This window comes from Mus pahari, chromosome 1, assembly GCF_900095145.1.
Source record: "Mus pahari chromosome 1, PAHARI_EIJ_v1.1, whole genome shotgun sequence".
NCBI classification, from domain to species: domain Eukaryota; kingdom Metazoa; phylum Chordata; class Mammalia; order Rodentia; family Muridae; genus Mus; species Mus pahari.
This window is the reverse complement of record NC_034590.1, coordinates 18,408,868-18,430,535: the sequence shown is the minus strand read 5'-3', so window position 1 is coordinate 18,430,535 and position 21,668 is coordinate 18,408,868. Positions and strand designations below refer to the sequence as shown.

Sequence of the window (21,668 nt, the reverse complement as noted above, 5' to 3'; positions counted from 1 at the left end):
TTGTAGCATGGTGGTGGCAGGGTGATGGCTAATGTGTCAGCATCGAGGCTCAAGCTCCGTCACTACAAAAAAAAAAAAAAAAAAAATCACTAGATAAAATATGTGTCCCAGATGAGCCTGGTGACCCAAATCTGCCATCCTAGTTACTTAGGAGGCTGACACACAAGAATCAAAAGTTCAAGACCAGCCAGAACAGGTTAATGAGACTCCGTCTCCAAGAAATTAATAGAGGGCTGTGGGCGTGGCTCAGTGGTCAAGCCCCTGCCTAGAATCCCCCAGTGAGGGGCTGGGGCGTGGCTCGGTAGTGGGACACTTCTTGCACCATTCTGAAAGGTCTAGGTTCCGTCTTCTCTTTGGAAACTCGGTTTCGTGGCTGCGTAAATGCGTCATGGCTTTGGGACAAACAGCTAGATCGTTTTAGCTTCTCAGTGAGTCATCGTGGGTTCTCACATGGGCTCTGCAGCGTGCAGCGTTGGCGGGGCACCTGCCACCTTTGGCTTCGGTTCCTCGTTCGGAAAGTGGCCTGATGATGTGGTGTCGCCCTCCAGGGTTGGGATGTGGAACAGACATAAGAAGAACACTTAGCTCCATTTTTGCAGACATGAAGTACCCTTCCTCCTACCAGTTGCGTGGCTTTGGGCGAGTCACTCCTGCACTCTACGCTCAGCTTTCTATACCCATAGTGTGGGGACGATAACATGACGTCACCGGACTGCTGTGGTGGAGTTGAAGCGGATCTGCTCCTCGGGTGAACACCCAAGGCTCAGAGAAAGGACACTCCTCACTGGGGTGTGAGTGGAGGGCCCTGCGACTCTTGCCTGCCTCCTTGCTCGTCTTCATACGTGCCTTTCCCCTCTTTCAGCCGGAAGTTTCAGGGCGAATACTTCAGGTACAAAGGAGTCCCCTTTCCAGTCGGCATGTACTCACCCGAGAGCCTCAGTCTGGCCGAGAACACTAGCAACGTGCGGGATGACGACATCTTCATTGTCACCTACCCCAAATCAGGTACCATTAGTGCTAGTCTGGGCTCGGGGAGGAAGGGAGGAGGGAAGGGAGGAGCCTGCTTTGCAGGACCTGGCAGCTTGTCCTCTGCTGGAGGTAGCTTTCTTTGCACTGCCCACCCTGCTCCAGGGAATCTCTGAAGGCCTTGCTAATGTCCCCTCCCCTCTAGGGCTGCCATAGTGTCCCCAGCCCTTCCCTGTCTCCCAAGCCTTCACAGCACTGAGTGCCACCAGCCACGTGTGGTTTGGTGGGTAATTTGTTCATTTTCGTTGAGAAAGGTTTTCATGTAGCCCAGGCTGGCCTTGAGTGAACCTCTGGTCCTGCTGCCTCAGTGTCTCGGGTTCTGGGATGGCAGGCGTGTGCTGCCGGGCACAGTGTCCCTGGGTAAACCCTGGGCTTGCACACTGGAAGGCTTATCTGGCTCGCTCTGAGCCTCTGAGTGCTCTGTCTGCCCCGGCCGTTGCTTGTTCTCTGAGCCTCGCGTGTCTGTGGAGGATATCCCTCGTTACGTTTGAATTCGCATGAAGGCTACTCCACGATCTTCACAGCTAAGGAAAGCCAGCGAGCATTCTGCTTCTCTCTTTGTTGCTGCATCCCACCACCTGACCAAAAGCAACCCGAAGGAAGACAGGCCCTGTGTGGCTTACACTTCCAGGCCACAGCCTATCACAGAGGAAGTCGGGCCAGGCAGGACCACAGTCAGGAACTGGAGCAGAACTCACACAGGATCCTGTTGTGACTGTCTTGCTCCCTAGAGCTTGCTCAGCTAACTCTATAAACCCCAGGCCCCTGCCCAGGAGGAGCACTGCCCTGAGTGGGCTGGGAGCTTGTCTACAATTAACTATCAAGCATGTGCCCGGGGCAGCATATGTCTTTAATCTCAGCACCAAGAGGGCAGGGGCAGGTGAGTTCGAGGCCAGCCTGGTCTGCAGAGCAAATTCCAGGCCAGCCAGGGCTACATGGGGAGACAAATAGTAAATAGTTAACCCTAGTTAAACAAATAAACAATAATATAAGAAGACAATCCATCACAAACATGTCCTCAGACCAATGGAGTCAACCCCCTGCAGCTGAGATTCCGGTTAATTCCGGGCTGTGTTGGCAGCTGAGGCTAACTAACTAGAAGGGCTGGCTACACAGTACACATCTGTAATCCCAGCATGTTGGAGGGGGAAGCAAAAGGGTCAGGAGTTAAAGGTCATCCTCAGTTACAGACTGGGTTCGAGGCCAGCCTGGTCTACAGAGTGAGCTCCAGGACAGCCAGGGCTACACAGAGAAACCCTGTCTCGGAACCCTAACTCACCCTACCGAGTGCAAGTGTGAGCCTTATAGACATCATGCTGAAAGAAATGAGCCAGACACAAAAGGAATTACATTGGGCCCTTAAAACAGCCATGCTTGGCGGGAAAAGCAGCTAGGGAGGGTAGTGGGAGTGAGGTGGGGGTGGGGTGGGTGGGGCGGGTGGGGCGTGCAGCCTGCCTGAGGTGAGAAATGAGGGCACTTGTTTAAGGATTACAGTTTCTGTTGGAAAAGGGACAAGCTTTTGGGGGGTCTATTGCAAAACAACATGGTTGCCTTTAAATGTTGCCAACTCAACCTGGAACTCAAAATAGTTAAAATGATGAGGTCCCCAGTACAGGGTTTCAAGAGCATAGAGAGGCAGCTGGCACAGGAGTGACCCCCACCCTCTGCAGGGAAAAATCACACACACACACACACACACACACACACACATGCACGCACATGCAGCCATGGATTGAGGAGCGGGACTTCCTTGCTCCTGTCTCCAGATTCAGCTTGACTGGAGAGGTACTGAGAAATCCTGGTGGAGGGCTAAAAGGCTAACATTGTTTATCCGCTAAAAGGCTCACAGATCAGGCTGGCAAGATGGCTCAGCAGGTAAGAGCTCTTCTGACTGCTCTTCTGAAGGTCCAGAGTTCAAATCCCAGCAACCACATGGTGGCTCACAACCACCTGTAATGAGATCTGATGCTCTCTTCTGGTGTGTGTGTGAAGACAGCAACAGTATATTTATTAATAATAGGGCCTGAGTGAGCATGGTCCTGAATTCAATTTCCCACAACCACATGAAGGCTCACAACCATCTGTACAGTGTACTCATATACGTAAAATAATTAAATAACTAAATCTTCAAAAGAAAAAAAAAGCTCACAGATCACTAGTGGTGACACGTGTCTCTGCTAACAGTGTAGGACAATTATATTCCTCTGGCGCCCTCTCCTGGTCAAAGGTAGCTAGAGCTAGGGAGAGCGAGAGCCGGAAGGCCACTGAGACAGCCTCTGACTCCAGCTCCTTTGCAGAAAGGAGGATTCAAGAGATTCAGACCCAAGACAGTGACACAGGCCTGCTGTCCTTGCTAGGCCAGAGTCTGAGGAAGGAGGAGCCCTAAGGCCAGCCTGGCAGAGTGAATATGTTGGCGGTGGAGGTTTTTTGAGACAGGGTTTCTCTGAGTGTAGCCCAGGCTGTCCTGGAACTCAGTTCTATAGACCAGGCTGGCCTTGAACTCATAGAGATCTGCCTGCTGGGATTAAAGATATGGGCCCAGCTGCTTAATGTGATCTAAATGTGATTCATGACAAAGAAAGTCAAAAGAAATAAGATGTAGTTCAGCAGTACAGACCCCTGCCTAGAGTCCCCCAGTGGGGGCCTGGGGTGTGGCTCAGTAGTTGAGCCCCTGCCTTACATTTTTGAAACTTTCAACTCAATTCATTTTACTACAAACAGACAGATAAAAGACAAAACAAAGCAAACAAAAAACACAAACATAATTGGCCAGGCATACCACCTTTAATCCCAGCGTCCAGGAGGCAGAGGCAGGCAGATCTCTATGAATTTGAGGTCAGCCTGGTTTGCATAGTGAGTTCTGGGACAATCAGAGCTATAGTAAGACCCTGTCCTGAAAACAACAATAATAACAAAAATAACTAAATAAGGGCAATTAAATGTCTTACCAGGGAAATGGACTTGCTGGCTCAGCCTACAATTTGAATTTGAGTTCCTAAACTCACAAAAGAGCCATGGTGGACAGCTTGTGCCTGTCACCCCAGGACTGGGGGTAGAGACAAACAGATCTTGGAGGCTCTATGGCCAGTCGGTTTAGCAGAAATGGTAAGGTCCGTGTTCACTAGGAGACCCTTACTGTAAAAAGAAAGTGGAGAGTTCTAGAAGATACAGTGTTTCCCTCTGACCCTCACTCATTCAGAACGGGGCAAATCTTACAAAAGCATGCAGGTACCAGCCACGCAGATATGAAGTCAACGCCTTCAAAGGCTGTAGCCTGTCTTCTGCTAGTTTGTGGGTTCTTTCTCCCACCCTTCTCCACCCCTTTTCTTCTACTCTTTCAACCCCCTGATACTAGATAGGAGAGAAAAAACGATAGAGAAGAATGGAGAGAGGTCCCTAATAAAGTCAAGGGCCAGAAAGGGGTCATTGTTGTCAGATTGCTTCCTGCCGATGTGTGGCATTCCTGGGGCAAGTCAGGTCTTTGCCATCAGGGTACCCACGTTCTTTTTGTTTCTTATTGTTGCATGACTACTTAACAAACCACGGCTAACAACCAACAACCCAACCTGCCCCTCAGGGGCCTAGGATTTATATTCCCTCTATACAGTCCCCAGAATTCCAGATGTCACTTATCTCAGAAACTATCTGCAGCAGGCAAAATCGCACCCCTGCTAAAGCACAAGGCAAATCATAGTCAGCTGCTGAGAAGCAGCCCCGTACCCCACACCTGGGATTAAGACAAAACCATATTCTTGTGTGTGTGTGTGTGTGTGTGTGTGTGTGTGTGTGTGTGTGTGTGTGTTTTAGCAAACCAAAATTCCAAAGTCGTCCATTACAAAAGGTGGTTTATGTGGCTGCATTACAGAGTCTTTGGGGCCCTGTGATGTGAATGGGGGGTTACCACCATTGTTGAGCTGCAGGCTGTCGTGCAGATGAGCAGAGATAAGTGATAGGTAATACACAGAGCTGATACAGCAGTGTCCAGTCTGAGCATGCCCAGGGGCCCCACGAGCAGCCAGCACTGGGGAACAGACTCATAGTTCTCCCAGTGCTATTTATGCATATGGGTGTTTTACTGGCATGTATGCCTGTGCATTATTTGTGCACATTGCCTGCAGAGGCCAGAAAAGGGCCAGAACATAGTCTCCCCCCGCCACAGTGTGTGAGGTACCTGTGCGTGCACGTGCATGTGTGCGCGCGCGTGTGCGTGTGCATGCCACAGAGCATGTGCAGCTCAGAGGGAGTTGGTTCTCTCCTTGCTCTATGTGACTCCTAGGACCAAGGTCGTCAGGCTTGGTAGCAAGTGTCTTCAACCTCTGTGCCATCTTGATGGTCTTTTTTTTTTTTTTTTTTTGGTTTTTCGAGACAGGGTTTCTCTGTGTAGCCCTGGCTGTCCTGGAACTCACTCTGTAGACCAGGCTGGCCTCGAACTCAGAAATCCACCTGCCTCTGCCTCCCAAGTGCTAGGATTAAAGGCGTGCGCCACCACTGCCCGGCATATGGGAACCTTTCTTATTCAACCACCACACCCATGACGTTTGTTTGGTTTTGGTTTTGGTTTTGGTTTCTGAGACAGAGTTTCAAACTGTAATTCAGACAGGCCTTAAATTCATAGTGGTCCTCTTGCCGTGGCCTCCAGTGTGCTGGAATGACACCCATGTACCACCACACCTGGTGTGTCCTCTGCCTCGGGTCCTGCTTTCCTATGGCTCTGAGCACAGTGCTGACTTGGGAACTATGATTCTAGTCCCAAAGCTTCCCCCGCCCCCCCCGCCCCCCCTCCCCGCCCCCTTTTTACTCCCAGTTAACCTTCATGTTCTCTTTGTAGGTACCAACTGGATGATTGAAATCGTCTGCTTAATCCTGAAAGATGGGGATCCCTCATGGATCCGATCGGAGCCCATCTGGCAACGCGCGCCCTGGTGTGAGACCATTATAAGCGCCTTCAATTTTTTAGACCGGCCCAGCCCCCGAATCATGAGCTCCCACCTCCCTATTGAACTCTTCACTAAGGCCTTCTTCAGCTCCAAGGCTAAGGTGAGGTGGGTGGGCTGTGGGTGGATCTGATTGATTGACATGCAGCCTTCCTTGGTAGCCCACCTTTTAAAAGGGAGTCGACTCTAGGCGTGGTCTTGTGTGCCTGTCACTCCAGTACTTGAAAAGCTGAAGCAGGAGAGTGGCCATGATTTCCAGGTCATCCTAGGCTACAAAACAACACCCTGTCAAACAAATGAACAGACAAACAGACAAACAAAGCCTAGCACTGGTAGCACATGCCTTTAATCTCAGCACTCTTGGGAGGCAGAGGCAGGCAGATTTCTGAGTTCGAGGCCAGCCTGGTTTACAGAGTGAGTTCCAGGACAGCCAGGGCTACACAGAGAAACCCTGTTTCAAAAAACCAAAAAAAGCAAAAGAAAACAAAACCAAAAAATTGCTAGAGGGACTAGGGAAGCCAGCTGCTAAGTTGATAGGACAATGGGCTAGTATGCAAAGCCCCAGGCTGCATCCCAGTGCTGCGTGGTTGTCTGTCTGTCTGTCTGGTTGGTTGGTTGGTTAGGTTGGGTTGAGTTTTTTTGTTTGTTTGTTGTTTTGTTGGTTTTTGTTTTCTTGTTTTTTTCAAGACAGGGTTTCTCTGTTTAGCTCTGGCTGTCCTGGAACTCGATTTGTAGGCCAGACTGGCCTCGAACTCCCAGAGATCCCCCTGCCTCTGCCTTCTGAGTGTTGGGATTAAAGGTGTGCTCCACCACCACCGCCAGGTTGACACACATGTGCAATCTGAGTACTCAGGAGGTAGAAGCAAGAAGATCCTATTTGACTAAGTAGCAAGTTCAAGGCCAGCCTGGGATAACATAGCAATGTTTAAAAAGAATCAAACAAAACAAAAGAGTGTGTTCTGCCTGCAGAGTCAGAAAAGGGGGACAAAGCAGACCTTCATGGGCAGGGTCCTACTGTACCTGACATCTTCTCCGTTCCCCTCTGTCTGCATACAGGTGATTTACGTGGGCCGGAACCCCCGGGACGTCGTCGTCTCCCTCTATTATTATTCTAAGATTGCTGGGCAATTAAAGGACCCTGGTACACCTGACCAGTTCCTTCAAAATTTCCTCAAAGGAGAAGGTGAGGACCAGGAAGAAACAGAGATGGGGAGAGATGGAGGCCAGCAGAGATGCATGCAGAGACAGGAGAGACAGACACCAAGAGGCAGAAGAGCAGAGATGTGGTCCCTTCTCTGCTCTGGGATGGGCGGTACAGTGGTGGACTGCACAGACAGGAGCTGGCTAGGATGGGTCTCTAAGCCTGGCTGAAAGGCTCCAGGATAGAGTGGCCTGGTCCTGGGAGCCATGTGGCCCTCACACACCCTCCATTGCCTGCAGTGCAGTTTGGCTCCTGGTTCGACCACATCAAGGGCTGGATCCGGATGCAGAACCAAGAGAACTTCCTGTTTATCACCTATGAGGAGCTGCAGCAGGTTCGTCTGGTGTCTGCCCTTGGCCCTCCTCCCTCACCACATGCTCCTAGACCCCTGCCAACATCCTACCAGTCCATGTAGCGGAGAAACAAAACTTCTGGGGGGGGGCTGGGGATAGGGAAGGGGGCGAAAAGAGGCGGATGGAGCAAATCCACTCGAGATCAGATGGGAAGACGGAAACAGGAAAGCAAGCAGCCAGGCGAGTCTGCAGACAGAACAGCCAGTGCAAAGGCCCCAGGGAAGCCTCCTCCTCCTCCTCCTCCTCCTCCTCTTCCCCCTCCTCTACCTCCTTCCTCTCTCCTCTCTTCTATCACTAAGGTTCATGCAGCCCAAGTATCTGAAAATGACCTTGAACTTGTAATGCTCCTGTTTCTAGCTCCTGAGATTACAGGAGTTTGCCCCCGTGTCTGGTTTACACAGTGCTTGGGATCAGACCCCAGCCTCCCTGAATGCTAACCAAGCACTGTCTCAAGTGTGCTGTGCTCCGAGCCCATCTCCCTGGCTCAGCCTCCCAGGTGCCCAAGTGCTGGTATCACAGTCCCTCCATAGTTTGAGGAACTGAACTCACATTAGGCAAGTGCTCTGCAAATGGAGTCCTCCCCAGGTCCTCCCTGGGAGATTCTAGGCAAGAGTTCTCCATTCCTGGTCCTCATTTGTTATGTCAGGGTCTTACTATGTCTCCCTGAACTGTCAACCCTCCCGCAGTCTGGTGACCGAGGTGACAGGCTTTTGTCAGCAGGTCTGGCTTCTGGAGATGCATTTTGTGGTCTTAGAATTACAAACCAGTCACCACCTTAGATTCTCAGTGCATAGGGAATCTCCTCCTCAGAACTGTGAAGAGGGCGGCCCTGAGCAGAGCCATGACGCCTGTGCCTGGCCCTGTGCCCTGTGCCCACACTAAGTCGGACCCAGCCTCATCTCAGAGGGAATGACTAGCTAGGGTCTGCATCAGGGCAAATCAGACTGGTTACAATGAGAGAGTGCCAATGCCCGCCACCTGCTGCTAAATACCAGTGGGGACCTGCAGGCAGCTGTTCCCAGAAGCGGGGAGGGAGGGGACCGGAGGCCCACCAGAGGCAGGCAGAAGTGGGTGGCAGGCATGTTCATGGCCAGCCAGAGCTATATAGTGAGCCCCTGCCTCAAAACCAAACAAGATAAAACAAAAAGCAACAACTAAAACCCAAACAATAAAAGGAAAGCCAAGCCAAGAGGGCTCAGTGGGCAGGAGCAGTGACTGCTGTCGCAGACTGGACTGGGTGGGTTCCCAGCCCCTGCACAGTGGCTCACAGTTGCCTGCACCTCCGGTTTCTGGGGATTGCGTGAGCTTTTCTGGTCTCTGTAGCCCTCATGGTACACATACATACCATCAGGTAAAACACTCATACGCATAATATATATATATTTTTAAATGTTGACTCAAAGGAAAAAGTCACTTGCCAGTCACAAGCCAGACAACCTGAGTTCGATCCTCAAGTGTGGAAGGAGGGAACTGTGACCCCTGCTGGTTGTCTTCTGACCCCTCCACACACACACACACACACACACACACACACACACACACATGAATGTAACAATATATATTTATATGGCAACAGCTCACCCATTGTGAGCTGTGAAAATTGCAATTTTTTTTTAGGTTTACCCTGGTAAGTTATCAGCAGTGTTCAGGGGAGGAAAGTGGACCTTTAGTGCTCTAGAGTGGCTGGGTGTTTGCCTAAGACACACAGCAATTCCCTGCAGCCACATAGTCTTTCCTGGTGCCTTTCTTCTGCTGGCAAGTTCTGGAAAAGGCTTCAGCACCATGTCTCCCCCCATACATTATCTCCAAGTCTCCAAAAACTGGGCCATGGAACCTAGCACGGCTTCTGGGCCACTCCTGGGGTGTGAGGCACCGCCCACACGTGTTTCTAGGACAGGCCGGCGGCTCAGAGAATAAAGGGTTATGAAAGCAGGGATGTCCTGGAAAGGCAGGCTGTGGGGCTGAGCCGTGACCAGCCATGCAGGGCGCTCGATGCCACGGATGCCGTGAGGTTGAGGGGACCTGCGGGGCTCAGGGGGCTGGGTCTGAGCTTCGAGGTTATTAGGCTTTGCCCAAGTACCTCGCTATCGCTAGACCTCTGTGGGTGTGTCGTTTCTTCCAAAGCACAAGTGTGAATGAGGGCTTAGACCCAGAGACAAGAGCCAAGTGTGAGGAAAGCACCAATTGAGTTTATCAGTGACAAAGGGCAAATCGAGAAATCGTGTGCCAAGATCCCGAAGGAGAAAAGTGTGGGAACAGTGGTGTGGGAAGAAGGGGTTCACCCCACGCCACTCCTGAAAGCCGGGTTTGGGGGGAGGAGGCTCTGTCCTGTGTCCTGGGAAGCCACTGGATCACTGGAACCGAGCGGGAAGGAGGCCCGAGGCAGACAGGCTGGGGAAGGGGCTCCAGAGGTGAGGGCTGGCGAGGGAGAGGATGTCTGTCTGGTGGACCAGGGTGGGGATGTAGGGGACACAGAGATGGGGACGTGCACAAGAAGACGGGCAGGCAGGAAGGACGAGGATGGCGGCAGACTGGTGTCTGGGCTGAGGCAGACAGGCAAGGCTCCAGAGACCAGCACTGGGCAAGCAGGGAGCAGCGGAGTAGCCCCACCCAGAGAGACTGCTTTCAACACACAGCAGCCACTCTCTGTAAGTTGCTGAGCTGATTTCTGTCAACCTACACTCCCCCTCCCCACCTCCTTCAGAACCTTCTAGAACCCTGGAGAACAGGGAGATGGGGAAACGGAGGCTAGAGAGTCAGGAACCACTCCAGGCCAAACAAAGTGGTCCCCACTCCACTGACGCCACCTCTCCCTACCCCAGGACCTGCGAGGCTCCGTGCAACGCGTCTGTGAGTTCCTGGGTCGGCCACTGGGTGAGGAGGCCCTGAGCTCCGTGGTGGCCCACTCAGCCTTTGCTGCCATGAAGGCCAACACCATGTCCAACTACTCGCTTTTGCCGGCCAGCCTGCTGGACCACCGCCAGGGGGAGTTCCTGCGCAAAGGTACCCCTGTGTGCTTCTAGCCAACTGTATGGCCTTCTGGGCCTCCATTTTCCCAGAAGGCCTGTGGAATGTGAGGACCACCGGGGACTTGCCTTCACTCTCAACAGGAGGTCTGGCACTACCTGCCAACCGCCAACCGACCTGCCTCCGTCTGGGCCTCTCCCTGGAATGAAGTGGGGCCAAAGTCCCCAGGAACCTTCTTATTAGTTAACACCCAGAGCAGAGTAATTCAGTGTGGTGGTGCTTGCCTCTCAAACCAGCTAGACTCGGTCAGCCTGCGATGCTAGAGTGTCTGTCTCGAGACAAAACAGAGCTGTTAGAGCCCAGGATCCCCGCAGGATCCAGGTCAATCTCCCTCCTTCCCAGATCCCTCTGCCGTGTGATTTCATGCTCTAAATTCCAAGACTTGGGAATCCTTCAGGGGGGAGTGATTGGAGTGACAAGTTTATTGTGAGGATCCTGGGTTGAGCTCACAAGAGGTGACACAGCATGTAACTAAAATCTAACAAGCTATTCTAAAGAGCATTCTCCACGCGGGCAAGAGGTGGACCCCTAGTAGTCACGGCGACCTGAGGGGCGTGCTTGTGGGATGCCTGGCTGAGACAGCTCGCTGGCTGTCAGGTCCATTTCGTGTGAAGCCTCTAGATCGCCTGGCTGGGGTGGACCAGCCGTCAAGTTGAGGAAGAATGTTGAGGCCATGTTGGGTATCTGAGGGGAACGAGGACGAGAGAGCCTCGTGCTGGCAGAGACATGCCCCACAGGAAGTGATGCAGGTTGCCAAAGGGGTGTTTGGGTGCCAAGAGGGAGGTGAGTTCTGAGATGATATCTGGGAGGTCAGAGGTCAAAGGTCACCTAGGTGTAAGGGGGAAAAAAGCAGTACGCATAGGAGGCTCTGGCCAGCTGGCACAGGCGGCGTGGTTGGTCGTGGTGAGGGAGGCTAAGGGGATATCCAACAAGGCTGAGAGGGGAGCAAGGGGGTACCCCCAATAGCTCCTTACTGTTCTCTTCCTCTGTCCCCTCCAGGGATCAGTGGCGACTGGAAGAACCACTTCACTATGGCCCAGAGTGAGGCTTTTGACCGTGTTTACCGAGAGCAAATGAACGGGATGCAGAGGTTCCCCTGGGACACGTCCGAAGAGGACAGCAGCCCTGATGGCCAGCCTGGCCCTGAGCCCAGCCCCAGCCCCAGCCCCAGCCCAGCCTCTGATGACCCCAACTCAGGATCCTCACAATAAACTTGTCGCTCCAACCACTCCCTCCTCTGTGCTGACTTTCCGGGGGGGGGGGCGGTAAGCAGGGGGTGCAGGCAGGCAGAGCAGCCAGCCGCACACCACACAGACAGGAGGCATGCGTGCTGCAGACGACAGTGCGACTCGTGAGTCACCCCATGCTTGGGAGGTGGAGGCAGTTGGGATTGCATGTTCACATCTAGCCTGGGCTCCTCCATGACGGTATCATAGCAAAAACCACACACAAGGGGCTGGGGAGCCCAGCACTGAGCTTGAAGTCAGCAGGATGCCAGCTCCACTGTCCCACAGGCCCGGACCCCTAGACCTGAGGGGAACCCTGAGTCTGAAGGAGAATTGGGGGGGGGGGTGCTGGAGGCTGGACTCTGGAGTGAGAGGGGGTGGGGCAGGAAGTCTGTGGAGATGCATGTCTGTGCTGTTGGAGTTTAATCCCAGTAGAAATACAGGGACACACTCTGAAGCCCTCCCTTAGCTCCCACAGAAAACTCCAGACATAGTCCAGTGTCTCCCCTGTATTTTCCTTCTTTCTTCTTTTTTTAAAGATTTATTTATTAACATTGTAGCTAAGCCAGGCATGGTGGCGCACACCTTTAATCCCAGCACTTGGGAGGCAGAGGCAGGTGGATTTCTGAGTTCGAGGCCAGCCTGGTCTACAAAGTGAGTTCCAGGACAGCCTGGAACTGTCTCAAAACAACAACAACAAAAAACAAAACAAAACAAAACAAAACAAAAACAAAAACATTGTAGCTAACTTCAGACTCACCAGAAGAGGAGTCCAATCTCATTAAGGGTGGTTGTGAGCCACCATGTGGCTGCTGGGATTTGAACTCAGGACTTTCGGAAGAGCAGTCAGTGCTCTTACCCGCTGAGCCATCGCTCCAACCCACCCCAGTGCTTTCCAGACTGTTTTTTTCGGCTTTGCCCACCACCCCGCCCTTAACCTCTACCCCCATAATTCTCCTCTCCTGGACTCATGTTTACCTGTGTCTTCTCTGTCGTGGGGTTACCCCACTATCTCTTTATACAGTACATGGTGAGGCAGCTGAGCCTGTCCCTGCAGCAGTCCTGTCAGCTGCTCTGAACCTCTCTGCCCATTTCCCAGATGGCAACACCGAGCCCTTAGCTCTGGTGAGCTCACCCAGTTCTAGAGCAATTAAGACCAATCCCTTCTGCTGCCAAGACCAGAGGCCTAAGATACAGCCAGTGTCTGGTTGGGGCTCTAAACCAGACCCATGGCTGGCCAGCCACATCTGGCCAGGGTTCCTGTCAGCGTCTGCGTCCAGAGCCTGAGCCAGAGGCCCAGTCTGATGTGGTAGCATTGTCCCCCAATCGCCTCTGGGCTGGGGATAGGTAATGCAGGCGGCGGGCTGGAATCGAGGGGAGGGGGCTACCCCAGGGCTGTGACCGGGAATCCATCTCAGCTCTGGGCCCACCTCCAGCACCCCGCTGCCTCATCAGGGCCCTGGCTGGGGTGTCCTTGGAGACCCAGGACTTCTTGGACTGTGAAGAAAAAAAAAAAGTGAGTAGTTACTGAGGCTGAGCCGGTGGGATGCTAGTGTCACATGCTAAAGGTCTTGGGGTTGAACCTCAGCACGATATAGACCAGTCAGGATGGACACTGAGGAGGTGGCACGGAGGCAGGAGGATCAGAAGCTTAAGACCAGCCAGGACCACATAAAACCCCATCTCAAAATAAGGAGGAAAGAATGTTGAGACCATCAATAAGAATCTGTAACCTTAGCCGGGCGTGGTGGCGCACGCCTTTAATCCCAGCAGAGGAGAGGCAGAGGCAGAGGCAGGCGGATTTCTGAGTTCTGAGATCGAGGCCAGCCTGGTCTACAGAGTGAGTTCCAGGACAGCCAGGGCTACACGGAGAAAACCTGTCTCGAAAAAAGAAAAAAACAACAACAAAAAAGAATCTGTAACCTTAGTGCTGTAAGACAGGGACCGATAGATCCCGAGGCTCCGAGGTTCCCTGGCAGCCAGGCTACCAGCAACAGCCAGCTCCAAGAACAGCGAGAGACATGTCTTAAAAGGTAAGGTGGAAAGCCACAGAAAGACCCCGGGACTGACATCTGACCTCAACAGGCACACATCAGCGAACACTCCTACATACACAGGGACACACATATACAAGAGGAGGAGAGAATGGGGCCCAGAGACAGGGGAAAGGGGACAAAGGGCGAGAGACAAGGAAGAAGTAAGAGAGAGTAAGATGGGAGGGGAAGGAGGGGATTTGGAGGGAGAGACATAGGAGTTAGAGGTGGAGGAGGGAGGAGATAGAGGTGGAGGAGGGAGGAGCTAGAGGGGAGGGGGAGGAGTTAGAGATGGAGGGGAGGAGCTAGAGGTGGAGGAGGGAGGAGTTAGAGGGGAGGGGGAGGAGTTAGAGATGGAGGGGGAGGAGCTAGAGGTGGAGGAGGGAGGAGTTAGAGGTGGAGGAGGGGGGAGCTAGAGGTGGAGGAGGGAGGAGTTAGAGGGGAGGGGGAAGAGTTAGAGATGGAGGGGGAGGAGCTAGAGGTGGAGGAGGGAGGAGGAGTTGGAAATGGAAGAGAGGAGGTAAGGGAAGGTAGATTGGAAGGAGATGGAAGAGTGGGGAGGGGAAGAAATAGGAAGGGGAGGAGAGGTGACAGGTAGAGAGAGGAGGGAGAGATGCCAGTAGAGGAGAACAGGAAGATGAAGGGAAGCTTCCAGAGCCTGGGGGACATAAGTGGGAAGCCTGGAACCCCAGACCCACACGGGATGCCTTTCCTCTTCCGTGGAAGCTGGAGAAGAGCAGGAAGCAGCTGTGGCCATCCAGGGGACAAATATTTGCCAAGGGAGGAGCACCCCAGATGGAGGCGAGGCGAGGACCTTGACCTGGCCACTCCACTCCACTTTCTTTCTTTTTTTTTTTTTTTTTTTTTTTTAAGATTTATTTATTTATTATATGTAAGTACACAGACACTCCAGAAGAGGGCGTCAGATTTCGTTACGGATGGTTGTGAACCACCATATGGTTGACTGGGATTTGAACTCAGGACCTTTGGAAGAGCAGTTGGTGCTCTTAACCACTGAGCCATCTCACCAGCCCCCTCCTTTTTCTTTAGGTCTAACTTCCTTGACAAAACTGACAGAAATGATTCTGCTCCAGTTACCAGGGAATGGATTGGGAAGCTGAGGCCAGAAAGGGTTAGCTCACTGAGGGATGTAACTCCCTCGGCCTGCATCCTGACTGAGGCTACTTGCCTCTCCCATGTGGCTCTGCTTCTTCTCATGCAACAACATGACTCACACAGAGAGAAACTGAGGCTCACAGACAGCCATTTCTGCCCCAGGACTATCCAACAGCTAAACTGGGCCCAGCCACCACCCTCACTCTACGTACAACTGCAGAGGGATTCTCAGTTCCCCCCAACCCCCTCCATTTCCCCAACACCCTCAGGACAGTCAGATGTAGGATGTCAACAAGTCCTTTGGGGAAATAGTCAGAGCTAAGTTCCAATCCCTCTCAGGTGCCTCCGTTTCCCCATCTGTGAAATAGGTAGGTTAAGTTTAACCAACTTAGTCAGGCATGGTGCTGCATGCCTGTCACCCCATTACAAGGAACGTGGAGGCAGGAGAATCAGTTGAAGGCCAGCCTCAGCTCTACAACTCTCTTTCAAAATGACAAGTGCTTCTGGTGTCCCAGCAGGGCCCCCTATCTCTTGGCTTTTGTGCCTCAGTCCTCATGGGGGGGGGGTCTCACCTCATTTTCACCATCACTGGAGCCAGAGAGCTGGGACAGGCGGCTAAGGTCCCATAGGGAGCGGCTGGGTCGGGTCGGGGGACCACTGGCTGTCCTGGTGCGCTGTACACTCCTCAAGATGTCACTGAGAGCTGGCCCCGTGGTGGTGGGGGTCTCCCGTCTGTCCTGCTCGAGGATGTGACAGGCAGCTAGGCGTTGAGCCAAAGGCCCATCAGACAGCCATGGGGCCACGGGAGCCACAGGACAGCGCAGGGCCACGCGGTGTGGGCTTCGGGGCAGCTGCGGACCCTCAGGAGGACTGAACAAGGGGCTTCGAGCTGGAGCTGCGGGGAGCGGCCTGGAGGCCGCGTACAGGACACGGAACTCCTGGCTGAAGGCATCTGCAATCTCTCCTGTGAGCAAGGTCACCAGGCTCCGGTGCAGGCGTGAGTCACTCCACGTGAAGCTAGGGATGGAAAGTGACAGTCAGGAGCTGTGCGGGGTGGCAGCCACCCTAGTCCCCAGGCCCCGTGAACTTAGGGCATGACCTCACAGGACTCAGATCCCCTGGTGAAAAGGACAACAAGCATCTACACAGCCAACCTGGAGACAACACGGTAATAGAAGCCTGTAACTCTAGCACTCAGGAGGCCCAGACAGGAGGATTAGGGAGTTCAAGCCCAGACTTGGCTACCTTGTTCCAGAAAAGCCTCGGCTACATGAGACTATCTCAAAACAAACAAACAGACAACAAAATCTAGGAAAATGTTGTACTGGCCACCTAAAGTTAGATGACTGTAAACATGGGCTCTGCTCTGTCCCACTGAGGGACATCTCAGAGTCGCAGTTTATCATGAGGGTGATCTTCTAATGCCTGCAAGACCATTTCCACAGGTTCACCAGAAAGGTTGCACCTCCTAAGCGTGTGCGAACTGTACACCAGGATCCAAGAAGCACATCTGTCATGCACACCAGCTGCAGGGGTGGTACTTGTCCTCTGTCACATGACCATGGCTTTAACACCTCCAGTGCAAATTTGAGCATACAGGGGTCTGCTCAAGCGCTGCCCTATGGCATCAGTGGGCCATCGGTAAAGCGAGGTTGCCGTGGGCGACAAGCCAACGAGTTGGCGTTATGGGATTATCCTTCAAGTATCCTTACCTTGCCGGGTGAAGGTTCTGGTCCCTTCAGCCTGTGGTGGACCAGGCTACCTCCCCTCCCCCACCCCCAGTCATCCAAGAACCCTGAGTATCTGTGAGGTCACTGAGTTCCAAGGCCCAAAGGCTTGTGGGCAGGGGTGCTGGCCCATCTCCAACCCAAGGACTGAAGAGCTCCTGAAAAGGACACGTTGTATCGAGGACCCGAGACACTCCAATTGCTGACCCCCAAGGCCAGGACAAGGGGCAGGAGGTGTTCCAGGAGGTCACACTCGGCCATCCAGGAGGTCAAGGAAGGCCCCGGCCTGGCTTGGGTGCTATCCACGCCGCCAGGCCACCATGGTCCTTGGCTGGCCACTGCTTCTGGCGTTGGTTCTTTGCCCAGGTGCGACAGGCATCAAGGACTGCGTCTTCTGCGAGCTGACTGACTCCGCTCGGTGCCCGGGCACACACATGCGCTGTGGGGATGACGAAGATTGCTTCATAGGCCACGGAGTAGCCCAGGGTGTGGGACCCATCATCAACAAAGGCTGCGTGCACTCCACCAGCTGTGGTCGCGAGGAGCCCATCAGCTACATGGGCCTCACCTACAGCCTCACCACCACCTGCTGTTCTGGTCACCTCTGCAATAGGGGCGCTGGCCTTTCCACAGGGGCTACCAGCCTGTCAGTGGGTCTGCAGCTGCTCCTGGGCCTGTTGCTGCTGCTTCAATACTGGCCGTGATCCACAAGAACTGCAGGGCCTAGGGCTGTGCCCTGGGCCTCCGCCTTCATCCCTTTCCCCCATTAAATGGCCAGAGGCGCAGTCTACCTCCTGTAGCCCTGGCTTCCTCCATTCCAGGACCCGTGGGAGGCGGGCTGGCAAAGTCCCTGGCTTGCCATCACGTGGCTCTCACTGCTCATCTGTTCCCCATTGGTCCTAGGATGCACATCTTTTCAAGTTTACACCTTAGAGTTTGTGACATGCGGTAAAAATCAATAATATCAGATGGGATTTCAGAGGACTTTTTTTTTTTGTGAGCAGGAATGATTTTTGAGGCAGGGTTCCCCGTATGCCAGAGTGGCCTCAAATTCTCTACACAGCTAAGGATGGCCTCCTCTGTGATCTTCTTTCTATTGTGTGTCACCACATCCAGCTCCGACACACTCAGATCAGGTGTTGGCTACACCGCTCCGTCCTCTGGCCATGCCAGGATGATAGTGTCACTCCAAAGCAGCATGTCTCAGGGATGGAGGCGGGGTCACAAAAGGTGAACAGGACTGTCAGTGTCGGTGCTGCATGGGGACATGTCAGAAATGCACGTTCCCACCACTGGCTGGGTGAACACAGGCAGCTGTGGCCACAAATCTGCTGAGTGTGGCCTTCCATACCCTTCCGGAATGGTGGTTCCTGGTCAGCACCTCTTCACCCTGGGCACTTGGCCATGGCTGGAGGATTCTGGGATTGTCATGATGTTGAGAATGGGTAAGGGATACACCACTGCTTATCTGCTGGGTGGAGGCAGGAATGAGGCTCGGTATGCAGAGTGGATGGGAGCCCACAACAGTCTGAACCCCGTCATCTCATGAAGAGCAGCACAGGAAAGGAGAGTAAGTTGCCTGAAGTCACACAGCGAGAAGCTGGCAGGGTTAGGATCTGAATCCAGCTATCTGGCACTCAGAGCCCAGCCTCAGTTTCCCAAGTTGGGATTCACAAGGCCACTCACCTGGCCAACAGCAGAGATAGCCCTAAGTGGCAGACCTCCTTCACTCCTGGATGAGTGTGTGGAACCATTGTAGAGATGAGTGCGGAGCCGAGAGACCCAGAAAGGATGCTCCCCCACCACAACCCCTCCCCCACCATCTGAGCATGTCGAGGGAGGGCTGAGCACAGGGTGTCATGAGGGGACACACCTGTAGGATCCCGAGATGACCCTGTCACCGTCCAGCAGCAGGAACTTCTCCCGCACATGGCCGCTCACCTGCCGTCGCCTGCGGCTCTGGAAGGTGTGGCCCTGCACGGTCCGGATATCCAGGTTCTGGGAAAGGGCATATTCTATGATGCCATCGATACTGTCCCAGCATTCCCAGGGCCACTGATACCAAGTCTTAGACCTGAGGATAACTAGTTCTGGATCAAGGATTCCTACAGGACACGCCCCCCTCCCCAACTCCCACCCCCAGTGGCATGGGTTTCAGATCTCAGGGATCCCCAATGACCTAGCGACCCATGGAAATGTCCCCCTCTGTGGAATAGGGACATTTAGATGGCTCTGGCCTGGCTCCTACCTCAGTGGTCCACAGGTTCACCCCTAACTGCTGGGCTAGCGCCAGGAAGGCGGGCAGATGCTGGTGGTCAAGCAGTAAGTAGACAGGAATCCATCGGCGTGTAGCAGCATCCACCATGTCTCTGAGCAGGTCGGGGTCGGTGAAGACATCCATAACTACAGCCACCAGCTAGTGGGGGAAGGGGTAGGCATAGGATGGGGAACTGTGGCCCTGGGGTAGGATGCTCTGGAGATACAGGCTTCAAGACCTGGCTTCTATGGGTTGCTCAGGGGTGGCAGGAACCCCCCCACACACACACACACACTCTTCCCTGCAGGGAGTGAGACCCAGGCTTCCCTTCTAGGAGACCCGTTTCCAGATGCTAAAAACTCTTTTTCTGTTTTTTCGAGACAGGGTTTCTCTGGCTGTCCTGGAACTCACTTTGTAGACCAGGCTGGCCTCAAACTCAGAAATCCGCCTGCCTCTGCCTCCCAAGTGCTGGGATTAAAGGCGTGCACCACCACGCCCGGCTAAAAACTCATCTTTAATCTCACAGATTGTTCTTTAGAATACCAAAGGTCCTCGGCTCCAGGTTAGGGCTGGGTGCTGTGACCAGGAAGCCAAGGCCACTAAGGTGTGTGTGTGCCTTGTAGGCAGACGGTTATGGTGGCATGACTCATCAACCAGGTCATTAAGAACAGTGAGCTTCAGCTGCATCGAGCCTGTTTCACCGTGACCTCCACTCTCGGAAGGCTGCACACATTAACCCGTGCAGACCACCTGGCACTGGAGTCACGGAAATCCCAAGATTGCTACCTAAGGAATAGGGCTTCGGTGGGACAGGGGCGGGGGGGGGGCACAGGGCAGGGAACTACCCCCAGGGCTTTCCTGGAGGAAGCTAGGTGTGTGTGATTTGGTGTGAAAGGGGCTGGCTGACAAATGGTCACCACTTAGCTCCATCAGTGGGTAAGAGGCCTCCAGATCTGAAGGGCAAAGGATAAATCTGGGGCTCCAGGTCCAGAGGAGCACGCTTATAGCATTGCAAATTCCAGGAGGGTTTGGGGAAAAGCCTAGGTACTGGTCACGGGGAATGGGAGGTAGGCGGGGACACCCACCTTTTGAGCAGCCTGGATTTCCTGGTGTACCAACTCTTTAATGGGTGGTTGGCCCTCGCCTGGTGGCTGGGTGTAGAGTTGCGCCCTGGTGATCCCCTTCCAGGCAGTGTCTTCAGGCCAGCCCAGCCGCAGCAGGGGTGTTGGCTCCTCAGATTGCCTCGGCCAGTAGGTCAGGCTGCCCGTGTCCCCATCGGTGATGGCTGTTCCCGTGCCTGCTGCACCCGGCTCCTGGCTTGGTACTAGCCAGTCTTCAGCAGCCGTAGCCAGGGCCTTAGCCTCATCTGCACTCAGAAAGGGGGGCAGCCTCTCCTGCTGCACGAAGGCCCAGAAAGTCTCCTCGCCACTGCTCAGCAGGGCTTCGAGGGCCAGCCGCTGGCCCTCAGAGTACAAGACGGCAGGGCTGGCCTTCGTCGTCAGGGTTGGCTCGCCAGCCCCCAACTCCTCTCCTTCCAGCGCGGCCAGCTGGGAAGCTGCCATTCAAACCACACAAGGCCTCCGGAGGCCAGGTCCTGGAGAGTCTAGATAGCTTTTGGAGATGGACCATCTGGGGTCCTGTGATACTATGCAGCCACCCAAAGCCCCCAGGGTAGGTCTGTAAACATCTGCACAGCTCCCTGAAGCTGCCCCTGACTCAGTCCCTACAGATTGAGTCCCTTACACCCTGGATCTGATCACATGTGCCTGCCGACGACCTGCCAGTCAGACATTGCTCCCATTTTGCCTCTGCCAAACCGCAGGACCCTCTGACTTGGAGGCACGGCAGCTTTAGGTGGCTCTTGGCTGCTCCAGGCCTGTCAGGATGACCTGTCTGCCCTGACAGGTCTGGCTACCAGCCTAAGCATTTTCTGTTAAATGATTGCTTGCCTGTCCTTGTCACCCTACTGCTTGTAACCAATGGCTCAACTGCCTGCCACTTTGGCTTATCTATGGTATCTGACCCACTCTTTCCTCCCTTTCATTGCCGCATGGGAGATTAATCTCAGCACTTGGCGGCAGGAGAGGCAGTTTCTGAGTGAGGAAACTTGCTTGCCCACCACCCTCCCTCCCACAGGCTAATATCTCCCAGTTCTGCCTGTCACAGGGAGAGAAGGAAACTATCCCGTCCCCCTCCCCCCAACTCTCCCCCAGACACTTGCCAGTCTCTTTCAGTAAGGATCTTCAAGGTATCGAAGTCTGAAGTCTACCTTGGCTGTGAGCCTCAAAGCCAGTCCGAGACGTTAGCAGCCATGAGTACTGATCGAGAACCTAGCCTGGGTCTCTTGCCAGCCTCAGTCTCCTGGCTGTGCCCTACTTCCTGGACAGGAACCATGTACCTGTGAAGCCTGAACTAGGTTCCAGCCAACTGGCACCAGGCGACCCAGAAGAGCTGGGATGAGATCCCCATCTACAGACCCCAGGCCCCGACGGGAGGAGGCTGAAGGCCAGCTCAGGAGCTTCCGACTTCCTCCTGAGCAGCTCTCCACCCAACAGGGAGCAACTGTCAGGACACAGCCCCTTGTGCAAACAGAGGGGGAGGGACTACTGGGCATCTTGCTCAGAGACTGGCAGAGGCAGGGCCTCACCTGTTCCCACGCCTTCCCCCACATCCCCCAACACCAAGGTCTTGGGAAAAACTAATCCTAGGAGGAAGCAGAACACAATACCCAGCAGGGGCGGGGCTCCAGCCACAGGCAGCGGGCTGCG

General features: G+C 53.9%; 3 protein-coding genes across 3 annotated transcripts in view; 2 read left to right on the top strand and 1 right to left on the bottom strand.

Moving 5' to 3' along the window:
- Positions 1-11,769, top strand: part of Sult2b1 (sulfotransferase family 2B member 1) — a 28,606-nt gene extending 16,837 nt beyond the window's left edge. Inside the window, exons 2-7 of the mRNA XM_021190995.2 lie at positions 863-1,005; positions 5,855-6,063; positions 7,017-7,143; positions 7,401-7,495; positions 10,337-10,517; positions 11,541-11,769. Coding sequence (XP_021046654.1) covers positions 863-1,005; positions 5,855-6,063; positions 7,017-7,143; positions 7,401-7,495; positions 10,337-10,517; positions 11,541-11,752 — 967 coding nt within the window. The 3' untranslated portion in view covers positions 11,753-11,769. The remainder of the gene's footprint in view (positions 1-862; positions 1,006-5,854; positions 6,064-7,016; positions 7,144-7,400; positions 7,496-10,336; positions 10,518-11,540) is intronic.
- Positions 11,770-13,030: 1,261 nt separating this feature from the next.
- On the bottom strand, positions 13,031-21,423 carry Fam83e (family with sequence similarity 83 member E). Its single transcript, XM_021217594.2, has 5 exons — positions 19,986-21,423; positions 18,892-19,059; positions 18,517-18,641; positions 15,489-15,933; positions 13,031-13,264 (listed from the first exon to the last, which is right to left on the bottom strand). The coding sequence occupies exons 1-5, from the start codon at positions 20,460-20,462 to the stop codon at positions 13,031-13,033; spliced, it is 1,449 nt and encodes a 482-aa protein (XP_021073253.1). The 5' UTR covers positions 20,463-21,423.
- Spaca4 (sperm acrosome associated 4) lies at positions 16,730-17,433 on the top strand. The gene has a single exon (XM_021217606.1). The coding sequence runs from the start codon at positions 16,964-16,966 to the stop codon at positions 17,345-17,347; it is 384 nt and encodes a 127-aa protein (XP_021073265.1). The 5' UTR covers positions 16,730-16,963; the 3' UTR covers positions 17,348-17,433.
- Positions 21,424-21,668: the final 245 nt, after the last annotated feature.

Coding starts and splice junctions, on each gene's coding strand:
- Spaca4 (XM_021217606.1), top strand. CDS start 16,964: ATGGTCCTTGGCTGGCCACTGCTTCTGGCGTTGGTTCTTTGCCCAGGT.
- Fam83e (XM_021217594.2), bottom strand. CDS start 20,462: ATGGCAGCTTCCCAGCTGGCCGCGCTGGAAGGAGAGGAGTTGGGGGCT. Junction 18,642..18,891: donor TGAACCTGTGGACCACTGAG/GTAGGAGCCAGG, acceptor GCCCTTTCCCAG/AACCTGGATATCCGGACCGT. Junction 15,934..18,516: donor GTCATCTCGGGATCCTACAG/GTGTGTCCCCTC, acceptor TTCCATCCCTAG/CTTCACGTGGAGTGACTCAC.